We start from the raw sequence: 14018 nt of genomic DNA on the forward strand, positions 1-14018 counted from the left end.
GTTCATTTTCGACTTGTGGAAATGGTCAGTTACTACTATTTAAATTATTATTACTGTTGTTATTCATCAGAGTCATTGTTGAGTTTAATGATCCACTATTACCAAAACCATTACTATTACTTATTGTGAGTTCTAATGATTCACATCTCCCTTGATATTCCTGTCTTTTTTGATTTAAAAATAATCTAGTTTCGATATTGCTTTCGTCTGTTTTAGAAATTAGTAATGGTTTTTCATAAAAAACTATAATTCTAAATAGTCATTTTAATAATTACCCCTAGAAACCTGTTCTAATAGTTCTACACATTTTTTATAGTTTACAATGGCACCTTGAATATTATTACTTGATTCGCACCCAATTGCTTCATTTGCAAATTTTAAAGCTTGATCCAATAAATTACCGCTACCATTATTGTTGTTATTATTAATATTATTATTATTTTGTGGAGGAGAGGGGAAGTTTGATACAGTATTGTTATTATAATCTAAATGTAATGATGATTTTAAAAAACTTGATCTATTTTGATATTCTAATATTTTAGACTCGATAAGATTTTTGGTATTTTGGTCATAGGTGGTTTGGCTGGCTTGCTTTAGTTGTTCGATTGCAATACTATACATTGAAATTGCTTCTTGTGCTTTTCCACTATTATCTAATGATACTGCTTTATGAACCAATTCTAAAGCTGATTGTAATGATACCGACATTTTATTTTATTTTTTTATTAAAAGTTATTATTTTTAAGATTAATAGATATTTCCTAATAATTTATTAAATATAAAAAATAATTTATTATTGTAAAAAAAAAAAAAAAAAAAAAAAAAAAAATTTTAAATTTTAAATTTTTTTTATTTTTAATTTTTTTTATTTTATTTAATATATAACCTTTATTACTATTTTTTTAGGTTTTATTTTAATAAAATAATTTAATATTTAATATGAAAAAAATATAAAATAAAACAAAATAAAATAAAAAAAATAAAAAAATAAAATGTTATATAAATAAAATATAATAAAATAATTAATATTAATTTATTATTTATTTTATTTAAACCCAAAACATTCTATCATGATTATTTGAAATTAAAAATAAAAAATTTAAAAAAAACTTTTTTTTTATTTTTTTAACTTTTTTTTTTTTAAAATAAGCACTTTGTAATAATTGAATTATATAATTAATCGAATAAATAAATACAAATATAAATATAAATGTATAGTTTTAAAAGAAAAGTAAATATAAGTTTTTTATAAAATATTAGTTTAAAGCTCATTGTGTTTTTTTATTATCATAATTTAATTTAATAACAACAATTTAATAATTATATTAAATAGTGTGTATTAAACCACACACACACGCACACACAACACAAAATAACACACATATAATATTTATTACTGCACACTTTAGTATATTTTTTTATTCTATTATTTAATTTTAAAATATATTTTTTTTATTTTTTTTATTTTTAATATAATTTTTTTCAAAATAAATACAAATTTTATTAAAACACACAAATAATTTTATATATATAAACTTTAAAATCTATTTTATTCATTTATAGAAACAATAATAAATATTGATGTGGAATTTAATTTTATCATTATTATTTAATTTTCAAAAAATAATAATAAAATATATGGAAATACAATAAAACTTCATTTTTTCATCTATCTATAATAATAAAAACAATAACAGTAGTAATAAATACAACAGTATAGAATAAAATAAAGACTCATAATTGGTAAGGATAATGATCTTCAATTTTAGTGATTGTGTTATTTATCTTTTTTTATTTCTCTTTTATTAAAATAATAAAAACCAAAGTTATTATTTCAAAACAGATCAAAAATAACTATTTTTTTAATATATAATCAATAAAAATATTCATTGCTTCCAATCTATCTTTTAATTTCCTTTTTTTTTTTTTGTATAAAATCTCAATAAACCATATAGACCATTGTGGCGTTGGATTATTATTTATTTTTTTTTTTTTAAATTTAAATTTTATATTTCTTAATTTTTTAATTTAAAATATTTTTAATTTTATTTTTTAAAATCTAAAATAAAAAAAAAAAAACAATTAATAATACAAATAAAATTATTAATAATAACAATAGTTAGATTGTTTTAAGTAGTATAAAAAAACAATTGTGGTACAATTGTATTAATAAAATATATTCTACTTTATAATAAATTATAAATAATAAATTAAAAAAAAAGAAAGAAAAAAAACCACAACCCAAAGTTATTATTTTATTTTTTCTAGGTAATATTATAAATTTACTACATTTTGTTAATATTTGTATTAAAATTCTTTGTTTTTATTTTTATCTTAGTTAAATTGTTGTAACATCTAAATGTTTGTTCTGATATTATATATAAAAAAAAATATCAATTGATAGCATTTTGGATTTTTAATATTGGATTTAAATAGTAATAAGTAGAGTAAATAAAATAATATCAAAATAACTACAATAAAAAAAAATATCAAAAAAATAAAAATAAAAAATAGTTATAAATAGCGCAGTAATATCAGCTTTAATTTTTTTACTTTTTGTGTAATAAATATCATTATCATGTTTTTTTTTAATACAGCACAATAACAACAATAAAGATAATTTATCTGTTTTCCATTATAACTCTTATAAATCACTTTTTTTTTTTTTTATTTTGTATATTTAAAATTAAAGTTTATAATATTTGCGTTTTAATATGTCCGTATATTTTTAGGGTGGTGGTAGTGTGTTGGTAATGTTGTTGTTTTTTTTTTTTTTTGGTGGGGTATCTAGAGTGTCTTTTTTCTTTTTTCTTTTTTTTTTTTCTTTTTTTTTTTATTTATTTTTTAATTTTAATGTTTTTCATTCATTATTAGTTTGAAATTATTTTTTAAATAATTAATTTTATGTTATATTTTAATAAATTTTTGTTTTTAAAATTGGAATCAAATAATACATCATTTAAATAACATTATAGTTTTCATATTTTATACACCATTTCATAATTATAAAATCAAAACAATTAAAATATTTTGTGTACATTTAAAAAAAAAAAATTTCGCACCAATTTAATTAATACTAATTAATGTTTTAAACAATAGAATATTTTTTAATAACAATAAAATAAAAAAAAAAATCAATTTAGAAATTTAAATATAAATTTTTTTTTTTTTTTTTGTAAATAATCACCAAAATATATGTATAATAAACATCAGATTTTTTAATAGAATGAGCAGTCCAAGTCCTTCACCACTAACAACAGAAGAGGATCCTCATCACTTTAGCAATAATTTAAATAACAATACTAGTATAAATAATATAAACAATACAAATATAAATAATGAAAATATTATTGAAGAAAACAACATCAATATAAATATAAATAGCAGTAATAGTAGTTTAAATAAAAATATAAATAAAGAAGAAATTGAAAATAATAACAGTAATATTAGTAATAATAAAATTTCTTTTGATAATATAATAAATGAAAAGCAAGAAAGTAACAATAATATTAATAGCAATCTAACTGATAATGATAGTGATGATAGTAACATGTCATCATCCTCATCACCCCAAACTTCAATACCAATGCAACACCAAAATAAAACAAGAAAACAAAGTAATAATAATTTTCAATATATCACTGATAATAACTCTATAGCATCTTCATCATCAAACATTAATAGCCCAGCTGGTCTTGTACAGACACCTTATACACCAGATGGTATAACTATCAAACGTCCAATAATGTCATCAAGCAATTTAGAACGAAAAAAATCATTTTTTACAGAGGATGGGGATGATAAAAATATTCATGAAAAAGATACCAATTTAAAATCAACAACCTTTTCACCAAAGCTAAGTTCAAGGGCAATTACACCTCCAAAAAAACCTTCAATGTTTCCCTGTTTAGTTATTGTATTATTTGAAATTTTAATTGGTTTGGGTACTGTTTATCCCTTAGTAATAGGTATAATAAGAAGTCATACAACTCTTTTAATATATGGCTGTTTTGGTGCCATTTTTTTTGTATTTGCTGTATCTGGTTTTCTTTCTCTTTTAAATTTAAGACCAACTTTATTAAAAATTGTAAGATCCTTTAATTTTTTTAATTATTAAAAATAACCAATCTCGCTAATAATTTCTTTTTTTTAAAAAATAGTATTATTATTGGAAATTTGCCTCTCTAGGTTTTATCATTTTAGTAACCATTGCAGTTGGACTATTGTCTTATTATGACGAACCATTAGTCTCGTCATGGTGGGCAAGTTTAATATTGGCAATAGGTATTGCAATACTTTTTTATATGTGGACGGTAATTATTTACTTTTTTTTTTTTTTTTTTTTTTTTCTTTAAAGTATTAATATCTTTTTTTTTAATTTTATAGATTACTTGTATACTATGGGTAAAGCCATTTATTAAAGAAATTAGATCTGTTGAGTCAGTGGTTCTTAAAGAGATTGTAGATGAAGAAAATACTAAGGATGTCTCTAGTGAATTAGAAATTGACCAATTGGATCAACTTACAACAAAGCCTCAATATGGTATTGTTCAACCTGAAGAGCCATTAAGAATAGCAATGAGAAAATTCAATAAAAATCCAGATACTGTAAATATTATTACAAACAAACAACTTTTTATTAAATAATTAAAATACTAATACATATAATTTTTATTTTAGGGAATTCAATTTATAACAGAAAAAAATATATTGGATCAAACCCCCTATAAAGATATTGTTACATTTCTTTATCATGTAGATGGACTAAACAAAGTAAAAGTTGGTGATTATTTAGGTGAAAAGTAAATACAATTAAATTAGAGTTAATATTGTAAAACAAATACTAATTTTTTTTTTTATAATTTAGTAATCCTTTTAATATAAATATATTACAACAGTTTGTAGAACTATATAATTTTTATAATAAAGATTTTGATGAATCTTTAAGAGAGTTTTTATCAAAGTTTAGATTGCCTGGGGAAGCTCAAAAAATAGATAGAATTATGGAATCGTTTGCAAAGAAATACCATAAAGATAACCCAGGTACATTCCCAGATTCAGATACAGCTTATTTATTAGCATTTTCATTAATATTATTAAATACCGATGCTCACAATCCAGCAATTAAAAACAAAATGACAAAGAAATCATTTGTTCAGAATAATACTGGCTTCAAGGGTAAAAAAGATCTTCCAATTGAATATCTAGAAAATCTTTATGACCGTATTATTAATAGTGAACTTAAAATGTCGGATGACTCCTTATTCTCAAATGCTCAAATTAAAGGTTGGTTATTCAAAATGACTTCAAATGAAAAGAAATGGCAAAAAAGATGGTTCGTTTTAAAAAACAATTGTTTATATTATTTTAAAAATGAAAAAGATGTACGTAAACCTATACTTTATTGAAAACTTAAAACATAATAACTAATATAACTATTTTATATTATAGGAGGATCATCCAAAAGTTATCATACCTCTAGAAGGTTTAAAGGTTACACTAGTTAGTGATTTGGTATTTGAAATAGAAGACTCAACAGTTGGTACAATTAAATCTGTTAAATTAAAACAAACTGGTCCAATAGAGGGTCAACATTCAAAATATTTATTAAAAGCACCAACCATTGAAGAATCAAACAAATGGGTCGATTCGATTAGAAATAATGTTCTTGGTAGTCCAGTTTTACAATTAATTAAAAAAAAGAAAAAAATTTTAAATAGACCATCAGGTAAAGATCGTAGAAAAAGTGTAGCAAACGAAGCAGAGTCAGCAAAATCATACAACAATAGAGGAAGCGGTGCGTCAACCTCACTACAAACCCAAAACAATACAGTTTCATCATCATCTTCTTCCCCATCTACTCAACAACAACATCAACAACAAAACAATACATCTGATAATCCATCAAGTAGAAAAGAAAATGATTTTGAAACCAGTGGAAGTATTAAAAGTGACGATTATTTATCTCAAACAATTACCGAAACTAGTCAAAGTAAAAAAACAGAAAATGATTTTTTATTTAATTAATATAAAATAAATCTATTTAATTTTTTTAAAAAAAAACAAACGATCATTTCTAAAACATATATTTACTTTTATTAGTTTTATTATTATAATTTAACTTTTTAATAATATTTATTATATTTTCTCTATTCATATTGTGTAAGAAAAAAAGAAATATATACATTTATTAATATAAAAAAATAAAACATTCAAAAAGTATAAAAAAAATGTTTGTTTGGTTATATTTATTATTATAATAAATAATAATAATAAATTTTTTTATTAATTATACAATTTTTTATTTATATATTATTTAAATAGTATTGTTTGATGATGATTAATTTTTTTTTTTTTAAAAATTATTTTTAATAAGTAATATTAAAGAATTTAATGGCACCATCATTACCAGCTGAAGCAATAAGGTTGTCTTCAACAAATACAACATCGTTAACACCACCTAAGTGTGAGTTTTTAATTTGAATTGGTGAGCTATTTGGTTTTTCAACATTCCAAATGTAAATTTGTGAATCGAGAGCACCTGAGGCAACATATTTAGAATCTGAGGTCCATGATAAAGCATTGACTTTAGCACTGTGGTTAACCCAACCGGTGGTTAATGGGCTCTTACCATCCCAAACAATAACTTGACGATTTGAGCAAGATGAAGCTAATTTACCATTTGGTGAATATGAAAGGTCAGTGATGGCACCACGATGGTTATCTAAAGTGTGGGCAGCAGTAAGATTGTTACCATTGAGGTTGTAAATGTGAATCTTGTTATCTTTACCACCAACAGCAACTTCGTTACCATTAATAGCAACAGCTGATGATTCGTATGGAGCTGGAGTAGTTGAAACGACTTTACCACCTTTGATGACATAAATTGATTTCATTGAAACAGCAACAACAGTCTCACCACTGAAAGCTACACCTTGAGCTGGACTGTCGATAGCAATACTTTCACCAAAAGTTTTCTTTGAGATACTTGAGATTTTAACACTGTCATCCATAGCACAAGTAATAAGTTGATCACCATTGACTTTGATGTGGGTAATTTGATTTTTGTGGGCTGGACCAGAAAAGTTAGTGGCAACACCAGTAGTAAGATCCCATTGTAAGAGAGCAAAAGTAGAATCACAGGCAGCAGAGAAAAGAGTTTTAGTGGTCTTATCATAAGAAATGGCACTTACTAATTTGTTGTGACCTTTAACAACTTTTAATGGTTGTGATGGATTGTTGATATCTAAATAAGTCATATCACCATTTAAGTTAACTGAAATTAATGAATCACCTTGCCATAAACAACCTAATTGTTGATCATTTGTATCACTTCCAAAAGTAAAGGTTTTTTCACATTTACCAGTAGTTGAATCCCAAATTTTGCAGGTCTTATCAGCAGAGGCAGTTAAAATACGATTGTTATCTTCTGACCAACTACAACTGTAGATACCACCAGTGTGGCTAGATTCGAGTTCGATAAGTTTGTTGCCATCTTTACCATCATAAACAATACCTTTTTTATCTGAACTGACACAAACAACCTTTTCGCCATTTGGTGAGAATCTAACACAGTTAACGAAACGGGTAAATTCTTTATTTGACATTTCTTTTTTGAATTTGAATGGAACAGCTTCGAACCAATTAACTGAGAAATCTTCACTACCAGTAACAGCTCTAATTGGTCTTGTTGATTTAACATCACATGAAAGAATTTGTTTGCTTGAGCCAGTAATTTCACCACATGTTGAACCTGAATCCCAAAGAAGAGCAACACCAAATTTCTCTTTACCATCACCAACAACAACTAAACGTTGTGAATCTGAAGTCCAAGCAATATCATTAATTGGACCACTGATAGCTTTAATAACAATTTTTGGTAAATGTTCTTTTTGAGTAGTATCCCAGATACGAAGATTACCTTGAACATCACCACTAGCAATATAAAAACCTGATGGTGCATATTTGGCAACAGTAGTTTGAGCTGGATGTTCGTAATAAATATCGGCAACTAATGGATCTTTCATATTTCTAATAACAATACCATTACCTGAGGCATAGAGGACATTAATACCCTTTGGGTCACCATTAACAACAACCGATTTACCACGAGTAGTAGCTGGTGTTGGGGCAATAATATTTCCTATAAAATAAAATATATAATTAATATTTTGTATATTTATATAAAAATACAAAAAAAAAAAATTAAGTAAATAAAAGTATTTGAAATTTAATTTAAAAAAAAAAAAAAAAAAACTTAGATCTTTTTTTTTTGTTCCTACATATATTAAATATATGTGTTCAAATATGAACTTTTTAAATTTTTTCTTTTATTTATTTTTATTTTTATTTTCTTTTTTTTTTTGTTTATTTTTATGTTCTAAATTAATGATCGATAATTACTTAAAGTAGCTGACATTTTATATAATATATAGAAAAATAAATAGTTAAAAAAAAATACAAATAAAAATATAAATATAAAAAAAAATAAAAAAATTAATGTTTTCAAAAAAAAATTTTAAAAAAATAATTAAAAAAAAAAAAAAGCCATTCCATAATTTTAAAATAAAATTGAGTTGGTGTGGGTCAAAGAAAAAAAATTAAAAAATATTAAAAAAATTTATATGTGCAATGAAATTTATTTGTGGTAATTTATAATAAATTTATTATAATTAGTTTTGATTTTTTTTATATCTTTTATTTTTTTTATAATATTATTTTCTCATTTTATTATTACTTTAAAATAAAGGAAATAATTAGGTTGAAATAATTATTTATTATAAAATTTAGTTTTGGTTTATTATTTATTTTAATTTTGGTTTAATTGGATTTTTAATATTAAAATTAATTTCTCCACAAAATTTGAAGATATTTCATCAATTAGGAACTAAGGATTAAGTGGCTTCTAATTTTAGATCTTAGGTAGATATTTCTAAACACTTTGAAAAAGAGTCTTTCTTTATTTGAATTATAGGCTTCAATAGTTGACATTATAGTCCTTTTGATTACAATGTTTCTCCAAAGTTTAAGAAATAAATCAGTTGGGTTATTGATATCATTGTTTATATTATTGTTATTGCTATTATTATTATTATTATTATTATTATTGTTATTATTGTTATTACTATAGTTGTTATTACTAGAACTGTTATTGTTACTACTATAGTTACAAATGAGTTCTTTATTATAATTATTAGTATTATTAATAATTATATTAGTATTTATTTTATCCATTTCTTTTTTATCATTATGAATTTTTTTTTTTTTTTGTCGTCTATATGTAAATAAAATTTAACACACATTATATAATTACAAATTAAATAAAAATTTTAAAAAAATAAATTTAAAAAAAATTAAAAATTAAAAATTTAAAATTTTTATTTTTATTTATTTTTTTATTTTTAAAATATTTATTTTGCTCTAAAAACTTGTTTATATCTTGGATTAGAGGAATATCAATACAGTGTTTATGAATAAGTTTACTTAAATTGGATAGCTCAATTAATCATTTACAATTTTCTACTGAGGCTTTTACAGCTGGATTATCTTCACCAATTATTTTTTTCAATTTCTTCGTTTTAGTTGAACCGTTACATTTTGAAATGCAGAGAAAATAAAAAATAATTTTTTTTAAAAATCTTAATCATTTTGAGGGAGGTGATTAGTTTTATAATTTTTTTTTCATAATTATTAATTTTTTTTCTTCAGAAATAATTATTTTGTTGTGGAGTTTCCATATTCCACCGCCAATACTAATGGATTTTCTCGATTACCAAAGTTTTTATTTTTTTATTATATTTTTAATCATTTTTCTATTTTATTCATAATATCGTTTTAATATTTTCAATCTTTTTTATAGATTAAAGTTTCTGAAATGGTTATCGATCTACAACGAAATGATCAAAAAGCAAGAACATAAAGGGTTGTATTTAATGACATATTTTATATATTATTATTTAATCATTTGTTGGTACAAATAATTTAATTTAAAAAATTGTGAAATACTAATCAAAAATATGTTCTATATTTTCATTTCTAACTGATGGTTCATTCTTTTTGCCATTACAAGTGGTAAACTAAAACTTTGATTTTGGAAAATAATAAAAATATATCGTGTCGTTTTTTCTATGGGAGGATTACAACAGCTTGAAATATGTAAATGTTATAATTGTTTAATAATAAATAAAAAAAAAAATGAAAAAAAATTTAAAAATTTTAATTTAAAATTTTTTTTTTATTTTTTTTCAATTTTTTTTTTTAAATTTTTTTTTTTTTTTTTTTTGGGGGTTAATTCATTTTTTAATAGTAACAACTGTAAATCGTAATATGAATAATTAAAGAAATGAATACAGAGTATAATATTGGTGATTTTATAAAAGCTTATTTAGAATTAAACAGGTAAGAAAACAAAAATTTTATGTATGATACATTGTATTACTATTTTATATTAACAATACCATTGTAATTATTATTATTATTATTATTATTATTATTATTATTATTATTATTATTATTAGGGTTGATGGTTTAGAGTTAAATGGGTTATTTACCAAACATTCACAGGAAGATCAATCAAAAACCACTACAACTACTACTACAACTACCACTACTACCAATACCACCACAACTACCACTACCACAACAACAACAAGAACTGAAAATCATCCTACTTTTTCATTAAAGAAAACAAGTCGTTCATCAAAAAAGAAATCAATTCCAGTAGTTCAAACATTTATTTCACTTCCAAGACATTATATACACCAGTTTTCAAAAGATGATAAAGATTATAAAGATTCATTATTATATGCATATTCACAGCCTGATTTAATTGAATCCATTCGTTCAGAAGATCTTTTTAGAAATCAATCAGAGGTTTCCAAGTTTCATTATTTAGGTGATACAATTTCAAAATATAGACAGTTATTTGGATATCCTCAAAACGAACCAATGAAATTACGTAATGGCGATTTTCCTTCAAGTGAAACAAAAAAACATAAAAATAATGTAATGAAATCAACAAGCATCACACATTTTTCTAATAAACTGTAGGTATAAACGTTTATAAGATAACATTGGTTTTTTAAAATTTAACTAATTATTTATCATTTTTTCTTAAAAAAAACTCTTAGCCAAGAAAATGAATATTCATCATTATATTTTTTAAAATCAGGCACAGTAGAAAGAGGATATTTATCAATTTTAGCAAGATTTTCACTTTACAAAAATAAAACCTTTGAAAAAAACATCTATCTTCATTTTCCATTTAATGAAATCGAAAAGAAAATTTTAAAAAATTCGAATGTTAGGGATAATTCAAGTTTAAGTTTATTATATAAAGTTATAAAGTAATGGATTGTTTATTTCCTAAACAAAATTAAGATCAGATATACTAATTTTTAATTTTATTCTAATATAGGGAATTGCCAGGCAGAGCGCCTATAGATGTTGTTAGATATTTAAAAGATTCAAATATTTGTAAAAAGGATGAAAATTTTAGAAGGTTGGATATTTTATTAAGAAACCACGAAAAAGAAACCAATAAATTTATTAAGGATATAAATTCAAATAAAAATATTGGAGAGGAGTTTGGAATTTCAAGTTCAATGTACAGCGATAGAAAAAATGAATGTTTAGATGTAAATAAGATGTTACTCAATAATGAATTGGGGAGAAATAACAGTAATTTAAAGATTGAAAGTAACGAAAGGAGGGTTATTAAACATTTTACCAAAGATTTCTCAAAGGTTACAATGCTTTCAAATGGTGGTGAAAATATTCTAGATGTAAAGTTCGACCCATCAGGTTCGGATAAAGTTATGGCACTATCAAAGGGTAACAATAAATCAATACTATATGACTACAAAACACAATCTGTTCAGAATTTAAATTTTCACGAAAAGCAATGTAATGAGGGCCATTTTTCGATTGGGGGATCAAAAGTTATTACATGTAGTAAGGATGGTCGTATTGCAAGTTGGTCATCCGATACTGCTGAGGTCCTGGGTTATTATGAGCACAAAGATAGAAGTCCATGTCTCAGATTAAATTTACATAGACACATTGAATTAGCGGCTGGTGGTTTTAAAGATAAATCTATTATTTTATACAATTATAACACACACTCTCATATAAATATAAATTCCACACAAAATTTAGATTCATGGCCAAGGTAAAAAGAATCATAATTATTTTATTTTATTTTATTTTATTATAAACATGTAGCTAACTATCAATTTTTATTTATTCTAGTGCTGTAACTGATTTATCATTTGGGTATGGAAATAACTGCGATTTGGTTGCAGGTGGTATTGGTTCGATTACAGATGATCCAATAAAAGGCTTTGTAACAATTATAGATATTAATAGACCTGAGCAATATTTAAATCTTTTTGTTCAAGAAAAAGATGTTTCTTCTATTGCATGGAATCCAAAAATTCCTGACTGTTTGGCATCTGCATCAAATGACCCAGAAAGATCAATTTGTATTTACGATCTTAGAGAATCTAGCCCGGTGGCTTTAACCATGAGCACTGGTCAAGAGGATGTTAATATTTGTTGTTATAGTCCATGCGGTAATTATATTTCAATTTCGGGTACTACCAATTGTACATATGTTTTTGACACCCGTAATTGTAGAACACCAGTTTCAGAGCTCCGCCATAAAATAAACGAAAATCAATCCTATAATGATAATATCAAACTTGTAAATCATGCACAGTGGTCTAGAAATGGTGAGTTTTTTGCAACTTCAGCCGATGATGGTTGTGTTCGTCTTTGGGATGTAGAAAATAATAAACAACTAGTCGCATTAGAGCATGCCCCTTTCCCAGGTACATCAATTAACTATTTCGATATTTCTGCAAGTTCTGACTTAATTGTCAGTGGTTGTGACGATGGTATAATTTGTTTTTTTGGTTTAGATCCAAACAATTATTAAATATTTAGCGAAATATTATAATACAAATAAAATTTTATGGTTTTTAATTAATTTTAATAAATCAAAAATAAAATTATTAATTTATAAATAAAAATAATAAATCTAAATATTTATTTCTTAGATTTTTTTTATTTATATCCTAAATTTTTTTTATTTATATCCTAAATTTTTTTTTTTTGCATATTGGAAACAAATATTTTTTAATTTCCAAAATAAAAATTTATTTTAAACAACCACCCAAAAATATAAAATTTTGTAAATAATATTTTATTTAAAATAAAATAATAAAGGGGTATATATATTCCAGGCTCTATAGAATAGATAATAGAAGATTATTCAAAAGAAATTGAAAGATAATTGTTGATTGGTATTATTATGTTTTTTTAAATAAAAAAATGGTTTATAATTTTTTTTTTAAAAATATAATATTTTCATTTTATTATTGAAGAGGTGTAAATATATGAATCAACACAGGTAAATATAGAACCGAAAATAAACAAATCTTATTAATATGGCTTTGTAAAGATTTTTGAAAGGAAAATAAAAAAAAATATTATAATAAAATAATAAAATTAAATAATTTTTTTTATTGAAAGTTATTTTTTTGAAAAAAATTTCTTAATTTCTAAAGATAATATTTTATTAAAAACTAAGTATTAAACATATGGCTCATAAGGGCAATCGGTGGTAAGTTTTAAGGTTTCTTTTCCACTATTGGTGAAGAATAGTAGAGAACCATAATAAATACGAGAGAATTCAACAGAGTCTTGAAAAACAATTGTTTCTGGTTTTGTATTTTTAGGTTGAATTATAACAGTACCTTCACCACTACTTTCATAAAGTTCAATTTTGAATGTTGTTTCCTTAGTTTCAAAATTTCTCTAAAATTATATTAGTAGTTTTTAAAATTAAATATTTTGAATAATATAATACCTACAACGGGGTCTGTTTTTCTCCCTGGTCCTGATTAAAAAAAAAAAAAATTAGAAAAGTTTCCGCTAAATATTTAATAAAAAACCAGAATGGCATACCTAGTGTATATTGGTCTTGACACTTTTAATTTTTAATAAAGATAAATTAA

General features: G+C 23.1%; 6 protein-coding genes across 6 annotated transcripts in view; 2 read left to right on the top strand and 4 right to left on the bottom strand.

The window, feature by feature from the left end:
- Positions 1-708, bottom strand: part of DICPUDRAFT_95934 (uncharacterized protein) — a gene marked incomplete at its 5' end in the record, with an annotated part of 1133 nt that extends 425 nt beyond the window's left edge. Inside the window, 2 exons of the mRNA XM_003293927.1 lie at positions 34-207; positions 276-708. Coding sequence (XP_003293975.1) covers positions 34-207; positions 276-708 — 607 coding nt within the window. The remainder of the gene's footprint in view (positions 1-33; positions 208-275) is intronic.
- A 788-nt stretch (positions 709-1496) lies between these two features.
- DICPUDRAFT_93138 (uncharacterized protein) lies at positions 1497-6054 on the top strand. The gene is made up of 7 exons (XM_003293924.1): positions 1497-1743; positions 3100-4087; positions 4161-4313; positions 4387-4608; positions 4681-4802; positions 4868-5384; positions 5452-6054. The coding sequence occupies exons 2-7, from the start codon at positions 3227-3229 to the stop codon at positions 6025-6027; spliced, it is 2451 nt and encodes an 816-aa protein (XP_003293972.1). The 5' UTR covers positions 1497-1743; positions 3100-3226; the 3' UTR covers positions 6028-6054.
- A 182-nt stretch (positions 6055-6236) lies between these two features.
- DICPUDRAFT_51240 (uncharacterized protein) lies at positions 6237-8429 on the bottom strand. Its single transcript, XM_003293928.1, has 2 exons — positions 8404-8429; positions 6237-8143 (listed from the first exon to the last, which is right to left on the bottom strand). The coding sequence occupies exons 1-2, from the start codon at positions 8417-8419 to the stop codon at positions 6369-6371; spliced, it is 1791 nt and encodes a 596-aa protein (XP_003293976.1). The 5' UTR covers positions 8420-8429; the 3' UTR covers positions 6237-6368.
- A 451-nt stretch (positions 8430-8880) lies between these two features.
- DICPUDRAFT_158908 (uncharacterized protein) lies at positions 8881-9234 on the bottom strand (the record flags this gene model as incomplete). Its single annotated transcript, XM_003293929.1, has 1 exon — positions 8881-9234. The coding sequence occupies one exon, from the start codon at positions 9232-9234 to the stop codon at positions 8881-8883; it is 354 nt and encodes a 117-aa protein (XP_003293977.1).
- A 1080-nt stretch (positions 9235-10314) lies between these two features.
- On the top strand, positions 10315-13000 carry DICPUDRAFT_51243 (uncharacterized protein). Its single transcript, XM_003293925.1, has 5 exons — positions 10315-10398; positions 10518-11045; positions 11130-11345; positions 11417-12169; positions 12250-13000. The coding sequence occupies exons 1-5, from the start codon at positions 10343-10345 to the stop codon at positions 12935-12937; spliced, it is 2241 nt and encodes a 746-aa protein (XP_003293973.1). The 5' UTR covers positions 10315-10342; the 3' UTR covers positions 12938-13000.
- A 593-nt stretch (positions 13001-13593) lies between these two features.
- DICPUDRAFT_158910 (uncharacterized protein) lies at positions 13594-13818 on the bottom strand (the record flags this gene model as incomplete). The annotated part of the gene is made up of 1 exon (XM_003293930.1): positions 13594-13818. A coding segment is annotated over one exon (225 nt), but the record flags the coding sequence as incomplete, so codon positions are not given.
- Between the last annotated feature and the right edge of the window lie 200 nt (positions 13819-14018).

This window comes from Dictyostelium purpureum (genome assembly GCF_000190715.1).
Source record: "Dictyostelium purpureum unplaced genomic scaffold DICPUscaffold_487, whole genome shotgun sequence".
Lineage (NCBI taxonomy): Eukaryota > Evosea > Eumycetozoa > Dictyosteliales > Dictyosteliaceae > Dictyostelium > Dictyostelium purpureum.

Excerpts from the sequence above, each read along its gene's own strand:
- DICPUDRAFT_93138 (XM_003293924.1), top strand. The coding sequence starts at position 3,227 with ATGAGCAGTCCAAGTCCTTCACCACTAACAACAGAAGAGGATCCTCAT. Across the intron at positions 4,609-4,680 it reads TCAATAAAAATCCAGATACT|GGAATTCAATTTATAACAGA; the intron begins GTAAATATTATT and ends TTTTTATTTTAG. Across the intron at positions 5,385-5,451 it reads ATTTTAAAAATGAAAAAGAT|GAGGATCATCCAAAAGTTAT; the intron begins GTACGTAAACCT and ends TTTATATTATAG.
- DICPUDRAFT_51243 (XM_003293925.1), top strand. The coding sequence starts at position 10,343 with ATGAATACAGAGTATAATATTGGTGATTTTATAAAAGCTTATTTAGAA. Across the intron at positions 11,346-11,416 it reads TTATTATATAAAGTTATAAA|GGAATTGCCAGGCAGAGCGC; the intron begins GTAATGGATTGT and ends ATTCTAATATAG. Across the intron at positions 12,170-12,249 it reads AATTTAGATTCATGGCCAAG|TGCTGTAACTGATTTATCAT; the intron begins GTAAAAAGAATC and ends TATTTATTCTAG.